The sequence below is a fragment of the Mobula hypostoma genome, chromosome 2 (assembly GCF_963921235.1).
Source record: "Mobula hypostoma chromosome 2, sMobHyp1.1, whole genome shotgun sequence".
Classification (NCBI taxonomy): Eukaryota; Metazoa; Chordata; class Chondrichthyes; order Myliobatiformes; family Myliobatidae; genus Mobula; species Mobula hypostoma.
Window position 1 is genome coordinate 188839351 of NC_086098.1, and position 15324 is coordinate 188854674.

General features: G+C 40.5%; 1 protein-coding gene across 1 annotated transcript; it reads left to right on the forward strand.

Moving 5' to 3' along the window:
• The first annotated feature begins 1732 nt into the window (after positions 1-1732).
• On the forward strand, positions 1733-14126 carry LOC134342754 (serine/arginine-rich splicing factor 6-like). The gene is made up of 6 exons (XM_063041283.1): positions 1733-1950; positions 3406-3557; positions 4148-4266; positions 4360-4562; positions 7771-7866; positions 12984-14126. The coding sequence occupies exons 1-6, from the start codon at positions 1844-1846 to the stop codon at positions 13348-13350; spliced, it is 1044 nt and encodes a 347-aa protein (XP_062897353.1). The 5' UTR covers positions 1733-1843; the 3' UTR covers positions 13351-14126.
• The last annotated feature ends 1198 nt before the right edge of the window (positions 14127-15324 follow it).

Sequence of the window (15324 nt, forward strand, 5' to 3'; positions counted from 1 at the left end):
CAGCATTGTCCTTTAGTGAATTAGTGAACTTAGTGAGTTTTTCATTGCTGGACGAAGGTGGTGTCTTCCTTTTTTAAAGAAAGGGGCTTCCCTTCCTCCACCATCAACTCTGCCCTCAAACACATCTCTCCCATTTCACACACATCTGCTCTCACTCCATCCTCCCGCCACCCCACTAGGAATAGGGTTCCCCTTGTCCTCACCTACCACCCCACCAGCCTCTGGGTCCAACATATTATTCTCCATAACTTCCACCACCCCCAACGGGATCCCACCACTAAGCACATCTTCCCACCCCCCCCCCACTTTCCACAGGAATCGCTCCCTGCCTGACTCCCTTGTCCATTCGTTGTCCCCCCATCCCTTCTCACCGATCTCCAATGTAGCGGAACAAGTGTTACACTTGCCCTTACACTTCCTCCCTCACCACCATTCAGGGCCCCAGACACTCCTTCCAGGTGAGCCGACACTTCACCAAATCTCTTACTAGCTCTTCCTTCAGTTAGTCCTGACGAGGGGTCTCGGCCTGAAACGTTGATTGTACCTCTTCCTAGAGATGCTGCCTGGCCTGCTGCGTTCACCAGCAACTTTAATGTGTGTTACTTCACCTGTGAGTTTGCTGACGTTTGGTGCTGTGTTCGGTGCTCCTGGTGTGGCCTTCTATATATTGATGGGACCTGATGCAGATTGGGAGACTGCTTCCCTGAACACTTGCGCTCTGTCCGCCAGAGGAAGCAGGATCTCCCAGTGGCCAGGCATTTTAATTCCATGTCCCATTCCCATTCTGATATGTCAATCCATGGCCTCCTCTACTGTCGAGGTGAAGCCACACTCAGGTTGGAGGAACAACACCTTATATTCCATCTGGGTAGCCTCCAACCTGATGGTATGAACATTGATTTTTCTAACTTCTGTTAATGCCCCTCCTCCCATTATTACCCCATCCCTAATTTTTATTATTTTTTTCTCTCTCTTTCCCTCTCACAATAACTCCTTGCCTGTTTTCCATCTTCCTCCGGTGCTCCCCTCCCCCTTTCTTTCTTCCAAGGCCTGCCAACCTATGATACCCCCCCTTCTCCAGCCTCGTATCTCTTTTGCCTTTCAACTTCCCAGCTCTTAGCTTCATCCCTCTCCCTCCTGTCTTCTAATATCATTTTGGGTTTCCCCCTCCCCCTTCCACTTTCAAATCTCTTACTATCTCCTCTTTCAATTAGTCCTGATGAAGGGTCTCGACCCGAAACGTTGACTGTACTTCTTCCTGTAGATGCTGCCTGGCCTGCTGCGTTCCACTAGTATTTTGTGTGTGTTAGTGAATTAAATTTAGTTTTGATTTTACTAAGACTGAATTACATACGTTGACCCTGGAGGAACTCGACAGGCCAGGCAGCATCATCTATGGAAAAGAGTACAGTATAAGTTTCTGGCTGAGATTCTTTAGATGCTGCCTGGCCTGCTGAGTTCCAACAGCATTTTGTGTGTGTGTTGCTTGGATTTCCAGCATCTGCAGATGTTCTCTTGTTCGGAATTGTTTGACTCTGTTGATTCCACGCAAGTTGCCATCAGCGCCTTGGCCACTGCAGATGATTGAAGTTCAGACGTGGGCAAAGTGATAAGAACTACATCTCCCACGATAGTGTGTGAGGTATGCTGGCGCTCAAGCACACGTTGATCCCCGTACGCAGCTGTCGGTGACGTAGAGGGCAGGTTTGGGCGACGTGGCGACGGGCGCGCTGATCCTAAGTGGGAGGAGGGCGGGCGCCTGAGTTTCCACGTTATCCGTACATCGGCGCGGAGCACAAAGGCGCCCGGGGGAGCCGCTGGCGCTCGGAGGCGAGCAGCAACCATGCCGCGCGTCTACGTCGGGAGGCTGAGCTACCAAGTCCGCGAGAAGGACCTGGAGAGGTTTTTCAAGGGCTACGGCAAGCTGCTGGAAGTGGATCTAAAGAATGGGTAAGGTGGGGGTGGGCGAGTTGGGAGTCGTCCGGGCTGGCTTGGCCGGGCCCACACCTGGCGGCGGCCTGGGCTTGCATTTGTTATAGCTTCCCTTTCTAGCCGTGCAACTGACCCCCCCGCGGACCCGGAGCTTGAGGGAATGATGGAGGGTGGGGGTTGGATGTGGAATTCTGCCGCGTGGAACGGCGAGAAAATGGCGGCAGCAGGCCGAGCGCTGGTAGTTTGGGGAGAGGGGGAGGGGAATGAGGCCGTCAGCTGCAATCACGATGCAGGAGGAGAGTTTCTTGCAACCCGGCCCCGCACACGCGGCAGGCTAAGTGTTTGCTTCGCTTAGTGTTTAAAAGGAAGGTAATGCAATCCATGATGCAGACTGCTATTCCAGTTCACTGCAGAATTGTTCCGGGAGGTAGTTGTGCAGCAACCCACTTCATTCAGGCTTGCTCCCTTATTCGGTTTCCCAAGTGGCGGATTTCCACCCGAGAAATGATTTTATTTTGGGTTGCAACCTTTGCAGTTGTGATATTTCCACGTGGAGGTTTGAGAGATGGGTTCTATCGTAGACTGGCTTTTATTTACGTTCCGTGCTTTAACCGATGACGAATTGTGTTCATCAAACTGACGAAAACCAGTAGCATTCGGACGGGTCATGTAAAACCCAGCGTTTTTGAACATTGGCCTGAGAGTCACCAGAAGTAAAAGTCTCGCCACTGTCTCGGAATTTATATTTCAGGGTTGCGGTGACCTATGAATGTGTCCAAACATTGACCAGGAACATAAACATTGGGAAAGGTTGGGATATCAATGGAAAGGTTTTGCTTACTTTGCATTTAAAGTTGGTTGCCAAAAGAACAATGGAAAGAGTGGGGGGATGGTTGCTGAATTTGTGTGTGTGATAAAATGCCTAGGGGAAGCAAATTTCATACTTTGTTCAAAAGGATAATGATTATTTGGAAAAAATATAAATTGTTTTTTTGGAAAGAGCTGAAAATAAGATTCTCTTGGAGAACTGATGCATATGTTATGGGGATGAAGAATATTTTCATGTTTTTTTGTAATGTCTGTCATTTAGGCTTAATCTATAATATTCATGAGTACAGCTTCATAGTTTGCTGTAACAATCATCCTAAAGCAACTGAATACTTTCACTCGATTTTTACTTCATCAGCTTTTCCTTATTGAAATGGCTGAGATGCAGTCCATTTTGCCTCAAGTCTGTTTTGCATTCAGTGAGACTGTGGTTCATCTGTGATCTAACTCCATATATTGCACTTGTCTCATGATTAATGAACAATTGGTTAACAATATTGAATAATTTTTAACTTTAATCTTCCTCTTCCATTGTTTGAAAACTATTGTCAGACATAATCCTTCTGGTGGATTTCTGAATTAACTGTATATAAACTGTTTATGTAAGATACACAGATTGGAAATATTTTTATCCCTTTTCTGTAGATATGGATTTGTTGAGTTTGAAGATTCACGTGATGCAGATGATGCAGTTTATGAGCTGAATGGGAAGGAGCTTTGCGGCGAGCGTATCATCGTTGAACATGCAAGAGGACCGCGGCGTGATGGGAGCTATGGTGGTTATGGTAGTGGTCGCAGTGAGTGGTTTTATTCAACAAAATTTGGTTAAAGTATTAAATTCAATTTAAAAAAATTCCAGTAGCAATTTTATTGAATTTTATAACAGTGAAATTATTCATCCAAACCTTAATAATGAGACCTTGATTTTTTAATTGAAAGAATCCATTGCGGCTAAGATGTCTGCCTGTTCCGATTGACTTTGGCCTTGCCTTACATTATGTAGCCTTTGGCGTTTGGCTGACCTAATGGAAGCCATGACGACAGCTGCCTTTGCCATTAAACCCTGGGTGATGAGGATGCCAAGGGTTAGACATATCTGGTTAATCTGAACTAAGTGCCTGTTACCATATGTGTGTTATACCAAACTTCTAAAATCTGCTAGAATGTAAGTACATAATGTAATATTTAGTTTTTTATATTTGCCAAAACATTTGGAGACATGCATGGTACTTAATTTTAGCATATAATGTAAATACAAAAAGAGAATACTTATTAACAAGATTATTTAATATCATGATCTATTTTCTGTGTTTTCATTAAAAATGTTCCCAATAATTTTTAATTGAGTACTTACTGATTTTTTTTTTCCTTATTTGAACATCTTAAGGCAGCAGTGGTTATGGATATAGAAGAAATGGAAGAGAAAAATATGGGCCACCTGTCCGAACAGAGTTCAGGCTCATCGTTGAAAATCTTTCAAGTCGTTGTAGCTGGCAAGATCTTAAAGTAAGTTTTCAATGTTTTTGCTTATAAAACCACACAAAAAAATAATAAATGAAGGTCCATTGTTCTATCTTTTGTGTTTTTTTTCCTTTGAAGGATTTCATGAGGCAAGCAGGTGAAGTGACTTATGCAGATGCTCATAAGCAGCGTATGAACGAAGGTGTCATTGAATTCAGGTCTTACTCTGATATGAAACGCGCTTTGGACAAGTTGGATGGCAGTGAAATCAATGCAAGAAAGATACGATTAGTTGAAGACAGGCCCCGTAATAGACGGTCTTCATCTGGCAGTCGGTCCCGGTGAGCATAGAATTTCATAACCTGCTTAGCATTGGTGAGCCACTAACCATTGGAAGTAAAAACTGAAAAATTTACAATTGGAACTTGTTGAGAGAAATGTTAATATTGAACTTTGTTTTAAGGGTGCATTTTGTCCAATTATTAAGTTTATACAACTTCCTTTGTTTTTAAGTGCTTCTCTTATTCTGATGAAGGATTGATGATTTAAAACATTTAATGCTCTTTCTCTCTGCTGGTGCTGCCTGACCCCTTTAATCTTAATGTTTTCTTTTAAATATTGGTTTTTTTAGTATCTGTGTTTTATTTTGGCTCTTCACTAATTGGGGCACAATTAACCTGATTCTTATTCAGATACAGTGGACTGAGTTAAAGCAAGATCAACCCAGATACATAATTGGACGTAGCTACTGTGATAGATTCTGAACAGCTACTCATGAAGAGCAGATGTGTTCTGTTATTCTCTTCATCCATGCTGTATGTTAAGCTTGGAGTTTGTACAGTTCTTAGCACAAGGGTCTGGCAACTGAAGCTCATCACCCCTAATGGGGTATAGGCCACAGAGAGCAGCTAGCTAGAATCCTCTGTTCTGGGCCAGTTTTTCAAATTGTTTCCAGTGTAGCCCACATATGTCTTCTAGGTAAAGATGCTTCCTTCCCTGTGGGTGGGGGTCTTCAGAATTTCTGTTGGCATTTGTGTAGTTCTTGGTTTTTATGGGATGGGTTTACTAGCCCCATGCCTCTCTTCTTTTCGCGACTGGGCTTGGGACAGTCCATGGCGGAGGTATACAAGGATCTGACAAGTAGCTATCTTAAGTTTCTAAAAGAGTTGTCTTGAATCTTTAACTATTATTACAGGAAACTAAACCCTGTCATCAGAGTGCAGAGCTATGTGTGAAAGTACTCCGTAATACTCCAATAAAGAGGAGAGAACCTTTTATTTGTAGAAATGGGGTGCAGTATTTCAGCCATGTAAGATAGCATTGGTCAGATAGGAGGCAGATTGAGATTAGATGTGCTGATTGGAAGAAAGATACAAGTTGTATTCCATTAATTAGCTTCTGTTCTTGTAATAGTGGGCAACAAAATTCCATCATGAGCATTGCTTAAAAGTTAGCAACTATCTTGACCAAACGCTCTGCTTTGTCAATTAAAACAACTTTTCCTGGCCAAAATACAAGAGTTTTTATGCTTTATTCAACAGTGCACAGATTCTGTGGTATTGCACTAAAATATTAGTCTTGACATCGTTGAACTATCACTGACAGAGTTGGATTTGTTTGAGAGCCTTCAAATAAAGGAGTGGTGACATAACTCTGTGTGGTTCATGTTTCTGTGCTCTACGTCAGTGGTCCCCAGCCATCGCACCAAAATATCGTTTGCCGCGAGCAAACAATATGATTTGGCGATATGAAATGGTGTGAGTCAGCTGCACCTTCCCTCATTTCTTGTCACGCACTGTTGACCCCCCCCCCCCCCCCCCCCGGTTGGCAAGAATATTGTCAATATTAAACGGGTCCGCAGTGCAAAAAAGGTTGGGGACCCCTGCTACGTCACAATCCAGAAATGTTAAGCATTATTAGTGGCCCTTCTGTATGTTGTTGATTGCTGTGTTGAGGTGGAGGGGGAAGTGCTGGTCTTAAGTTGTGTTGACTTTCATTTTCATTGTTTAAATCAAAACTCAATTTTCACCCTTTTTTTGCTCAAGGTTAGATGAAGAGCAGAGTAATATCCAGTGCAATTTGCACCTCAAACCAATGTTGCCTAGCATTAGTGTGGCTAGTGGTCTTGAGGGGGGTGTGTGCAAATGAGAAAACCTGCATCCATTACTACAGTAATGACTATCGTGTCATAGCTATCATCAGCATCAATGCATAATTAACTCTTTCAAGCATCCTAAACAATTTCCTCTCTTGCCCATTGCATGGGCCAGTGAATGATCTTTTGGAATTTTTGTTCAGAGAAGCATTCTCATTGCTGACAGCCATATAGACAGTATTCAAGAATTCACTCTCCCATCTGCTCTCAAGTATAATCTTGATTTGTTTAAGAGGCCATTAGTGGTGCAAAAATACATAACCTTCAAGAGCATAATAAACATGCATCATTGAGGTTCTTTGAATCTTATTGCTATCTTCAACTTGAGATCATTAGCACTGGGATTTCCTCAAATAACAAATGTAGATAAACTGTATCCAGTTCATTGGGGCAGTTATTTATTTGGGACAACTCTAAAAGACAATAACTACTGGAATTCCCTTTGTTTATTTGGAACAATTATGCTGCTAAATTGGGACAGGAGGCTGTTGCCAAACAGTCCAACTAGTGTCAGTTGCATGTGTTTGTGTCAACTATTAGTAGGCAAGAAATAAGAGGTCAGATGTTTCAGAACTGTTTTGCTTACTGGTTTCAAGCATTCAGACTTTGAGATGCAAGACATGGCTGGGAGGGGAAATGAAACATTTTTTTGCTACTTCAATAAGTAAGGAACTATGAAGAGTTTGAAGGTATCGATAGTCATCTTGAATATTACAATAAGAATGAAGATTTTGGAGGATGCTATTGTTGAAAGCATTGCATGAATGCATTATCTGCAGTAGATGTCTGATCTGATTTTGTTTATTTACAATCAAAAGAACACAGCAGATGAATTCCTCTGGTATTAACTATTAGGAGCTAATACACAATTTTATAATATTGTAGGGATATTGGTAGTGTTTTAATTTGTTCATAAATTGTTACTCAATTAACATTGTTTGTATCTGGTAACTATTTCCATGAAACTTTAGCTAATGAGGGCAGCTGCTTAATGGGCAAAAATGGTCCTGATGCGTCCCAGTTAACTGGATTCCAGTGTACTATGAAATTGTAATCCCAAGCCACAGTAGCATAGCAGTTAGTATTACAACTTGGTGTCGGAGTTCACAGTTCAATCCCGGTGTCTTCAAAGGAATTTGTACGTCCTCCCTGTGGAATGTGTGGGTTTCTTCCACGTGCTCCAGTTTCCTCCCAGAGCCCAAAGAAATACCAGTTAGAAGGTTCATTGTTCAATGTCCTATGATTAGATTAGGGTTAAATCGGGGGCTGCTAGTGGCCTGGCTCGAAGAGCTGGAAGGGTCTATAAGCACTGTATTTCTAAATACTAAAGAGTAATCATTCAGAAATCACTTTCTGGCAACCTTTATTACTGAATAGCACTTTTTATTTCACAGATCTAGGTCTCGAAGTCGGCGCCATTCACGTAGTAGAAGCCGTAGGAGTAGCCGAAGCCGATCTCGCAGTGCCTCAAAGAGCAGGTCACGCTCTCGGTAAGTAAATTATTGAAATACTTCATATTATTGTGTTCTTGGAAGGCACACTATATATAGCATAATGAGAATTATTGGTTTCTTAACTTAACATGCTAGAAACTCCTTTTTAATGACATTTGAAGCATATAGATGAAGAATCAAACATCTGATTTTCATTTAGATAGTGAAAAATTAAAATTAAGCTAATCCAAATATTAGGCTTGAAATACCTTTTTATAGGTAGCACAGCAATTTAAGATGGCTTGAAGAGTGAATAGGCCTGGTGTTTTCTAGAGATTTCGTATTCTACTCCTAATGCAACTCACAACTAATGATGGCCCCAGTTGGCATCAACTGGAGACTGGTTCACTGTCAGCAAGAAGTTTGCAGTAAAAAGATTAGATGGCTTTAAGAGAATATCTGGGTTTACAGATAGACTGTAATTTAGCCTTAGCTAGAACTCCTGTGTAAACATGAATTGTAGTATTTGCTGTGTGTGAATGTTTGTACTGTTAGGCACCTGCACCCTGGAGGAATACTGCTTCTTTAGCTGTATACATGTGTATGGTTGAATGACAATTGAGCTTAAACACAATAGGATGAGTTGGCTGTGGTGAAAAGCTTTTGGTGAAGTCATCTGGTTTGAGAAGGTACGTATAAGCTGTAAAATAGTGGTCAGGACAGCAGGAAACATCTTGAAATAGTGGTAAGAGCGTAGGTTACAATACTACATCTGGTTAACCTGGATTGCAGAATTGGCAATTGAGGCCATCAAGAGCAATATAATTAATAAATTTGATGTTGTCTAGTAGGCTGTGATATGCCCAGATGGGATATTGGGAACTATTCCTCCAATTGTGTTCGGCTTTTTTTTTTAGAATCGTGCTGAAGGCCATAGGCAGACAAGTTAGATTGGGAGCGATAATGTAGAATTAAAAATGACAGGCTTGGAGCTGGTCTTACAGTTTGAACCGGTGTCTATAAAGTAGTCTATATATGGATGGTTTCTCCATTGTGATGGTAACTTGTCTTCACTCTGTTAGATGTATCTGCTTTGCTCTTTCAACCCCTTCTGCATTTTTCAGTATTGAGCTAACTTTGTTCTTTTTTTTCCCCCCAGTTTTGATAAAGGTTCTTTATCTTGAAATGTTAACTATATTGCTCTCTTCACAAATGTTTATAGGTTGCTGAGTGTTCATAAAATTTTCTGTTTTTACTACAGATTTCCAGCAACTGCATTTTTTTTATTTTTGTGGGTGTCATTTATATATTTGGCTTATTGCAATTGAAGTTAGTCATCAGGTTTAGGACTAGTATTTAAAGTTAATGGATATGTCTTAACAAAATGCAATAATTTGTATCAATCTGATATTGTGACTTGGGGCAAAGGTAAATTATAAAAACATTGAAAACAAAAAAACTACCAGCTAATGGTCTCAAACAAAAACAGAAAAATACTGGAAATATGTAGAGCAGTTTTGCAGGAGAAATAATTTTAACTTGGGTTGATGTCCCTTCAAGATTGGCGTAAAATTACAAAACAGGCATGTTGAAATTTGTAGAGGATGAGGACAAAAGATTCCAAGACAAGAAATGCTTGCAGTAATGTTGAAATGAAGAGACAATACCAGTTACTGTGGATTTGAGTTGAAGGATTATTAATGGTAGCTAATCCATTTGGAGGAACTTCCCCTCTGCCATTAGATTTTTGAGTGGACAAAGAACTCATATATACGTCACTGATATATTTTTTTTCTTTTGTGCTGTATTTGAACTATATAAATTTTTAATATGTACAAAACTACAAATTTCGTGATACAGTTGGCCCTCCTTATCCGTGAGGGATTGGTTCCGGGACCCCTCGTGGATACCAAAAAATACGGATGCTCAACACAAAATAATTTGCAGATGCTGGGGTTAAAGCAAAACTCACAACACGCTGGAGGAAGTCAGCAGGTCGGGCAGCATCCGTGGAAAAGATCGGTCGACGTTTTGGGCTAGAACCCTTTGTCCTGATGAAGGGTTCCGGCCGGAAACGTCGACCGATCTTTTCCACGGATGCTGCCTGACCTGCTGAGTTCCTCCAACACGGATGCTCAAGTCCCTTATTCAACCTGTCTCAATGCGGTGGACCTTAGGACCCCGTGGAACTCTGGACCTTATTTAACCTGTCTCAGTGCGGTGGGCATTAGGACCCGGCGGCGGAGCTCTGAATCCGCAGTGTTTCTGTTCACGAAAATAATCTCAATCACGATTTAAAATAAAGTGGAAATAATAAAGCGATCAGAAAGAGGTGAAACGCCATTGGTCATTGGAAAAATGTTAGGCTACAGTCAGTCAACGATCGGAACAATTTTAAAGGATAAAATGAGAAAGGCTCTGCCCGATTAAAGCTACAATTATCAGTAAGCAACGCAGTGGTTTAATTATTGGGTTTTGGGTTTTTGATCCTCCACATTAACCCGGCAGGGATGGACAGCACGCTCGGGAGTGATCTGTCACTGGATCGAACTCGCCCGGTGCTGAAACATGCGTTTCTTAAGTATTTTATGCATAGAAAGGTAAAATATATACTAAGACAAACGTTTGACTAACTGACGCTAAATAATACCGGATGTACCTGTTCCAACTTACTAAGAGAACTTCCGTTTTTTTTTTCTGATCCTGATCCATGATAACCCACGCACATCCTCCCGTATACTTGAAATCATCTCTAGATTACTTGTAATACCTAATACAATGTAAATGCTATGTAAAATAGTTATATTGCATTGTTTAGGGGATAATGACAAGAAAAAAAAGTCTGTACGTGCTCGAATAGCAAGTGCTGGAAGAGCACTTCCGGGTTTTCTGGATTCATGGTTGGTTGAATTCGCCCGTGTGGAACTCGGGGATAAGGAAGGCCGACTGTATACCAGTGGTATTAAACTTGATGCTGATTCTGGATGTGGTGTAAATGTGGAGTGTGGGGAAGAGGAAGAACTTGCTGGACTTGTGATGCAGAACACAACAGTTGCTGGAAATTTGAAGAAAAGGAGTGTAAGCTAATTAAAGCCAATTCTGACACAAACTTTTCAAAGGCTAGTTATCTGGATAACTACTGGACTGCAAAGTAGTTGCCCAATCTGTTTTGGTTTCTCCAGTGTCAAACTGGCAAAGTGCATCAGAAGTAAGTGAGGCAAGTGTAGGCATGAAAAAAGACTGGAGCCAAGTACGAAGGAATTGGTTTTGTTGGGCAGGAATGGTCTGAGGCTGTGACAGTCTTCCTTGTGGATCTTGGGGAGGAGGTAGAAGCAAATTGCGTAGTGTTAGGGGTCATTGAGGTTGTTAGAGGAGAAGATTCCAAAGCAATCGTTGAGATATGAGGAGGTGTCAGATCTCGCACCTCAATTGTTTCTCCATTAACAAGCTTTCTGAGCCCTTTTGAATAAAACACCAAGCTCTCATTCTTCTGTTGGTCTCCTCCTATCAGATTTCTAATTTTTTCTATTCATATGAAAGGCCATCTATCTGAAACATTGATGTAACTCTTATTTCTCTGTCCACTTGGAGTATTTGAGTACTTAAAGATGATTGTACTTTATCATGGAAGCATGAGCTTGGATTTAGTTGAAGGTTCTAAGCTTGTATGATCCTTGTGTTAAGTGGTGAGTAGGATTATTTTTCTATTTTTTTAATTGGCAGAGTGTTTTAATTGTCAGCAGTGTTGATACAAGGATTAATGTCTGTGGAACTTTATATTTGCATTTAGAGATCCAAGCATAACTTGTGAAGTTGCTGTTTCTGGAAAAGGTTACTTAATTTCATGCTGTGTCATTTAGGCTACTTTTGGAGCTGGCAATAGTCTTGATTTTTTTTTTGGTTTGGAATTGTCTTTTTTTGGGCACTCTCGTTAGTTTAGGTAGTTAATCACGTATCATATTTCTAAAGAGGTGAATATGTAAATGGGTTTGATTTTACTTTTGCTTAGTAAATTAGTGCTTTGGATTTCTTCAGGTGTTCTGATTCCTTATCCATGTGTAAATTAGAATGTTGGCAGTTCATATGGGTATAAATATTTGGAATTTAATGGCAAACCTCATCTACAGGGATTATTCTTTGTTATCATAGCTTCCTGGGAGTCATTTGTCTAAGTAATCAACTATTTGTCAGGACCTGATGTGTGTTGATATTTTATTTGTGGCAAATGCTGACAATGCATGCATTAAATGATTTGCATGTTTGTTTAGTATGAGCTACTGCATAAGAATCAGTTGATGGTTTTTGCAGGTAGGTAAGTGTTTTTTAAGACGGTAATGAGGGAGATCTGAACACGAGGAAATCTGCAGATGCTGGAATTTCAAGCAACACACATAAAAATTGCTGGTGAACGCAGCAGGCCAGGCAGCATCAATAGGAAGAGGTACAGTCGACGTTTCAGGCTGAGACCCTTAGTCAGGACTTAAAACAAGAGACAGGGTGAGAAGAGGAATAGTCCAGGTAGTTGTGAGAGTCCGTAGGCTTATAGTAGACATCAGTAGATAAGATGTCTCCAGAGATGGAAAGATCAAGAAAGGGTAGGGAGGTGTCAGAAATGGACCGGGTAAACTTGAGGGCAGGGTGAAAGTTGGAGGCAAAGTTAATGAAGTCAACGAGCTCAGCATGCGTGCGGGAAGCGGCGCCAATGCGGTCGTCGATGTAGCTTGGAACATGGATTGTTCGACAAAACCAACAAAAAGGCAGGTATAGCTGGGACCCATATGGGTGTCCATGGCTATACCTTTAGTTTGGAGGAAGTGGGAGGAGCCAAAGGAGGAATTATTAGGAGTAAGGACTAATTCCGCTAGACGGAGGACTCCTGATGAAGGGTCTCGGCACGAAACGTGGACTATACCTCTTCCTATAGATGCTGCCTGGCCTGCTGCGTTCACCAGCAATTTTTATGAGGGAGACCTGAAGTGTGTTGGTAGACTCTGGGCTGCTCTTCAACTTAGAACCAGCAAGTTTGTGCGTGTGTGTAATATATTACATTATGTATTCTAAATACATAAGTTTTAAACATGCTTTCTGATTGAATGGTAATCAGTTTAAGTTGATTCTGTAAAATGAACTGTCAAATGGAAACCTTAACTTTTATTTTTCTTCTCCAAATCTAGATCACGAGGCAAGGGCCATTCCAGGTCCAAATCAAAGACACCTGAAAAGAAATCCAGATCAAGAAGTAATTCCAAAGTCAAGTCTGATCATGGCTCTCGTTCCCGATCTCCAAGTAAATCTAAATCTGATTTGCGTGATAAGTCAAACAGCAGATCTAGATCCCCTCAAGTTAATGGCAATGGAGATACTAAATCAATGTCACGTTCAAAATCCCGCTCAAGATCGAGGGAAGGGTCTGTTCCTGTGTCACCAGTGAAATCAAAGCCAAAATCTGAAAACGTGTCTCCATCCAAATCTCATAGTAGATCAATGTCCAGGTCAAGATCTAGATCCATGTCTAGGTCTAGATCTGGTTCTAAGGATTAGCAATAAATTTATGACTGAAGCAGTGTGTTGTAAGTTCTTCCTTACAGTAGCTGTACATGTAAATGCAACTTCAAGACTCCAGATTTTTTCCAACCTGGTGTTTTTCTTTCTAGTGTAGAGTGCAGGATGATTGTATATAAACCTGTTCACTAAATTGTTAAGCATATGTGCAAATATAACAATTGTTCTCCTTCTGCCCCCCCCACACCAATTATTAAAGCTTAAAAAAACAATGTGCTATTTGAGGGTAGCTTTTTTTATTTCCCTATTTTATTGCTTGAATACTGCACAAATTAATTGTGCATGAACAACTGCCACAGAACACTGATAGTTCCACTTCATTTTAGTGCCAAAACCATACTTTTTAAATATACAAGTAATGTTTTGAACTTGAGCTGAAATGACTTGATTGAACTCCTTGATATGGGGGAAAATTGATACTTTAATGGAGATGGTAAGGTTATAATTGTGGATAATTGTTCCAAAAATGCCCAATGTCAAAATGTACTCCATTTTAGGCAGTGTATATATTTTGCTGTACGTACTAATGATGTAATTTTGTCAAGCTTACATGCAGCTGCATCTAGCTTCGTGAGCTAATGACTTGATTTTGCACATTCGTATGGTACGCAATCAAATATACATGTCCTCCCACATAATATGCAAGTAATCTATTGTAATTTAGTTTGTTGATCTTTGTGCAGGCCAGCATTTACAAATGCATGGATTTTTTTTACACCTGGTACATATTTGAAATATGCATGGTTTCAATAAAATATTTTATTGCAACTTTTGTAGTTTGTTTCTTTTGGACTTCATTGCTTTTTATGTTTAATAAAATATGCAAACATCTTTAAATTGAGACTTGTAAGGTCACTATAAATGCAAAATAAAATGCACAGAAAAATTCAGTTAAGTTTAAGAAATAATGCAAGAAAGCTACTTAGAAACATTTCCATATCAGAAAATACCTGGTAATTTTGTGATCTGTTTCTGTACATATATTGACACTTATCCCAACTGCACAATGAAACGTTTGTATAGATTTAATTTCAAGTCATGGAGAAAAAATGTAATTTGTTGTAAAGTTTAAACTGCTGACATGACCACTTCTCTTTTTGGTCTCTTAAATGCACCCAGTTAACGTGATGGTAGAGCAATTTTAAACTTGGTTAGTTGCCAATGATGCAGATATCCTGTAAATTATAACACTAATGTAACCAATTCCTAGACATCCAGTAATTTGTGGAGTGTACTTGATTGGCCAAAGCCTAGTTTCCTGTGTGAGCATCTGCCTCAGAGGCAAAGACAAAGTGGATTTCTGTAGACACAAGAGAATGCAGAAGTTTGAATCTGGAGCAGCAATCTGCTTCAGAAACTCAGTAGATTGAGCAGCATCTGTGGATCATGGGGAACTGTCAGCAGTTTGAATTAAAACACTCAGCATCTTTCAATTTTCCCTCTCCATATGCTAATTGGCCGACTGAATTTCACCAGCAGATTTTGTTACTTTGCATGCCCAATTTGATAGAAATCCAATTTCACACTAGGAATTAATTGAAACTATCAATTACAGGAAACATTTACATTTGTAACATGAACTTGGATGTGATGCCTATTCCATGTTGACAGGGTCATGTGCAATCTTGATTGTTTTAGAAAGATTAAACTTTTAGAATAGTAAGCAAAATGTGTATCTTTTGGAATAGCAACAAAACCCGTTGCTGAGCTGGGTGCAGGGCCAACCTTGCTGGCGGTGGACTGAAGCAATGAAACACCAATATGCTAGACATATTTATCTTGCTACGTGCGAGTAGTCCGCATGGTCAAACACATTTTTCCTATATGTTTACATCTAATCACCTAGGAACATAAATCATTTAGGACCCAAGACTGGAAACCTGTACTGTGACTTTGTAACGCGCTCTTGCACGGCAGCGGTGTTGGTGGGAGGAATATTAACATTGGTAACCT

Coding starts and splice junctions, on each gene's coding strand:
- LOC134342754 (XM_063041283.1), top strand. CDS start 1,844: ATGCCGCGCGTCTACGTCGGGAGGCTGAGCTACCAAGTCCGCGAGAAG. Junction 4,267..4,359: donor GTAGCTGGCAAGATCTTAAA/GTAAGTTTTCAA, acceptor TTTCCTTTGAAG/GATTTCATGAGGCAAGCAGG. Junction 7,867..12,983: donor AAGAGCAGGTCACGCTCTCG/GTAAGTAAATTA, acceptor CTCCAAATCTAG/ATCACGAGGCAAGGGCCATT.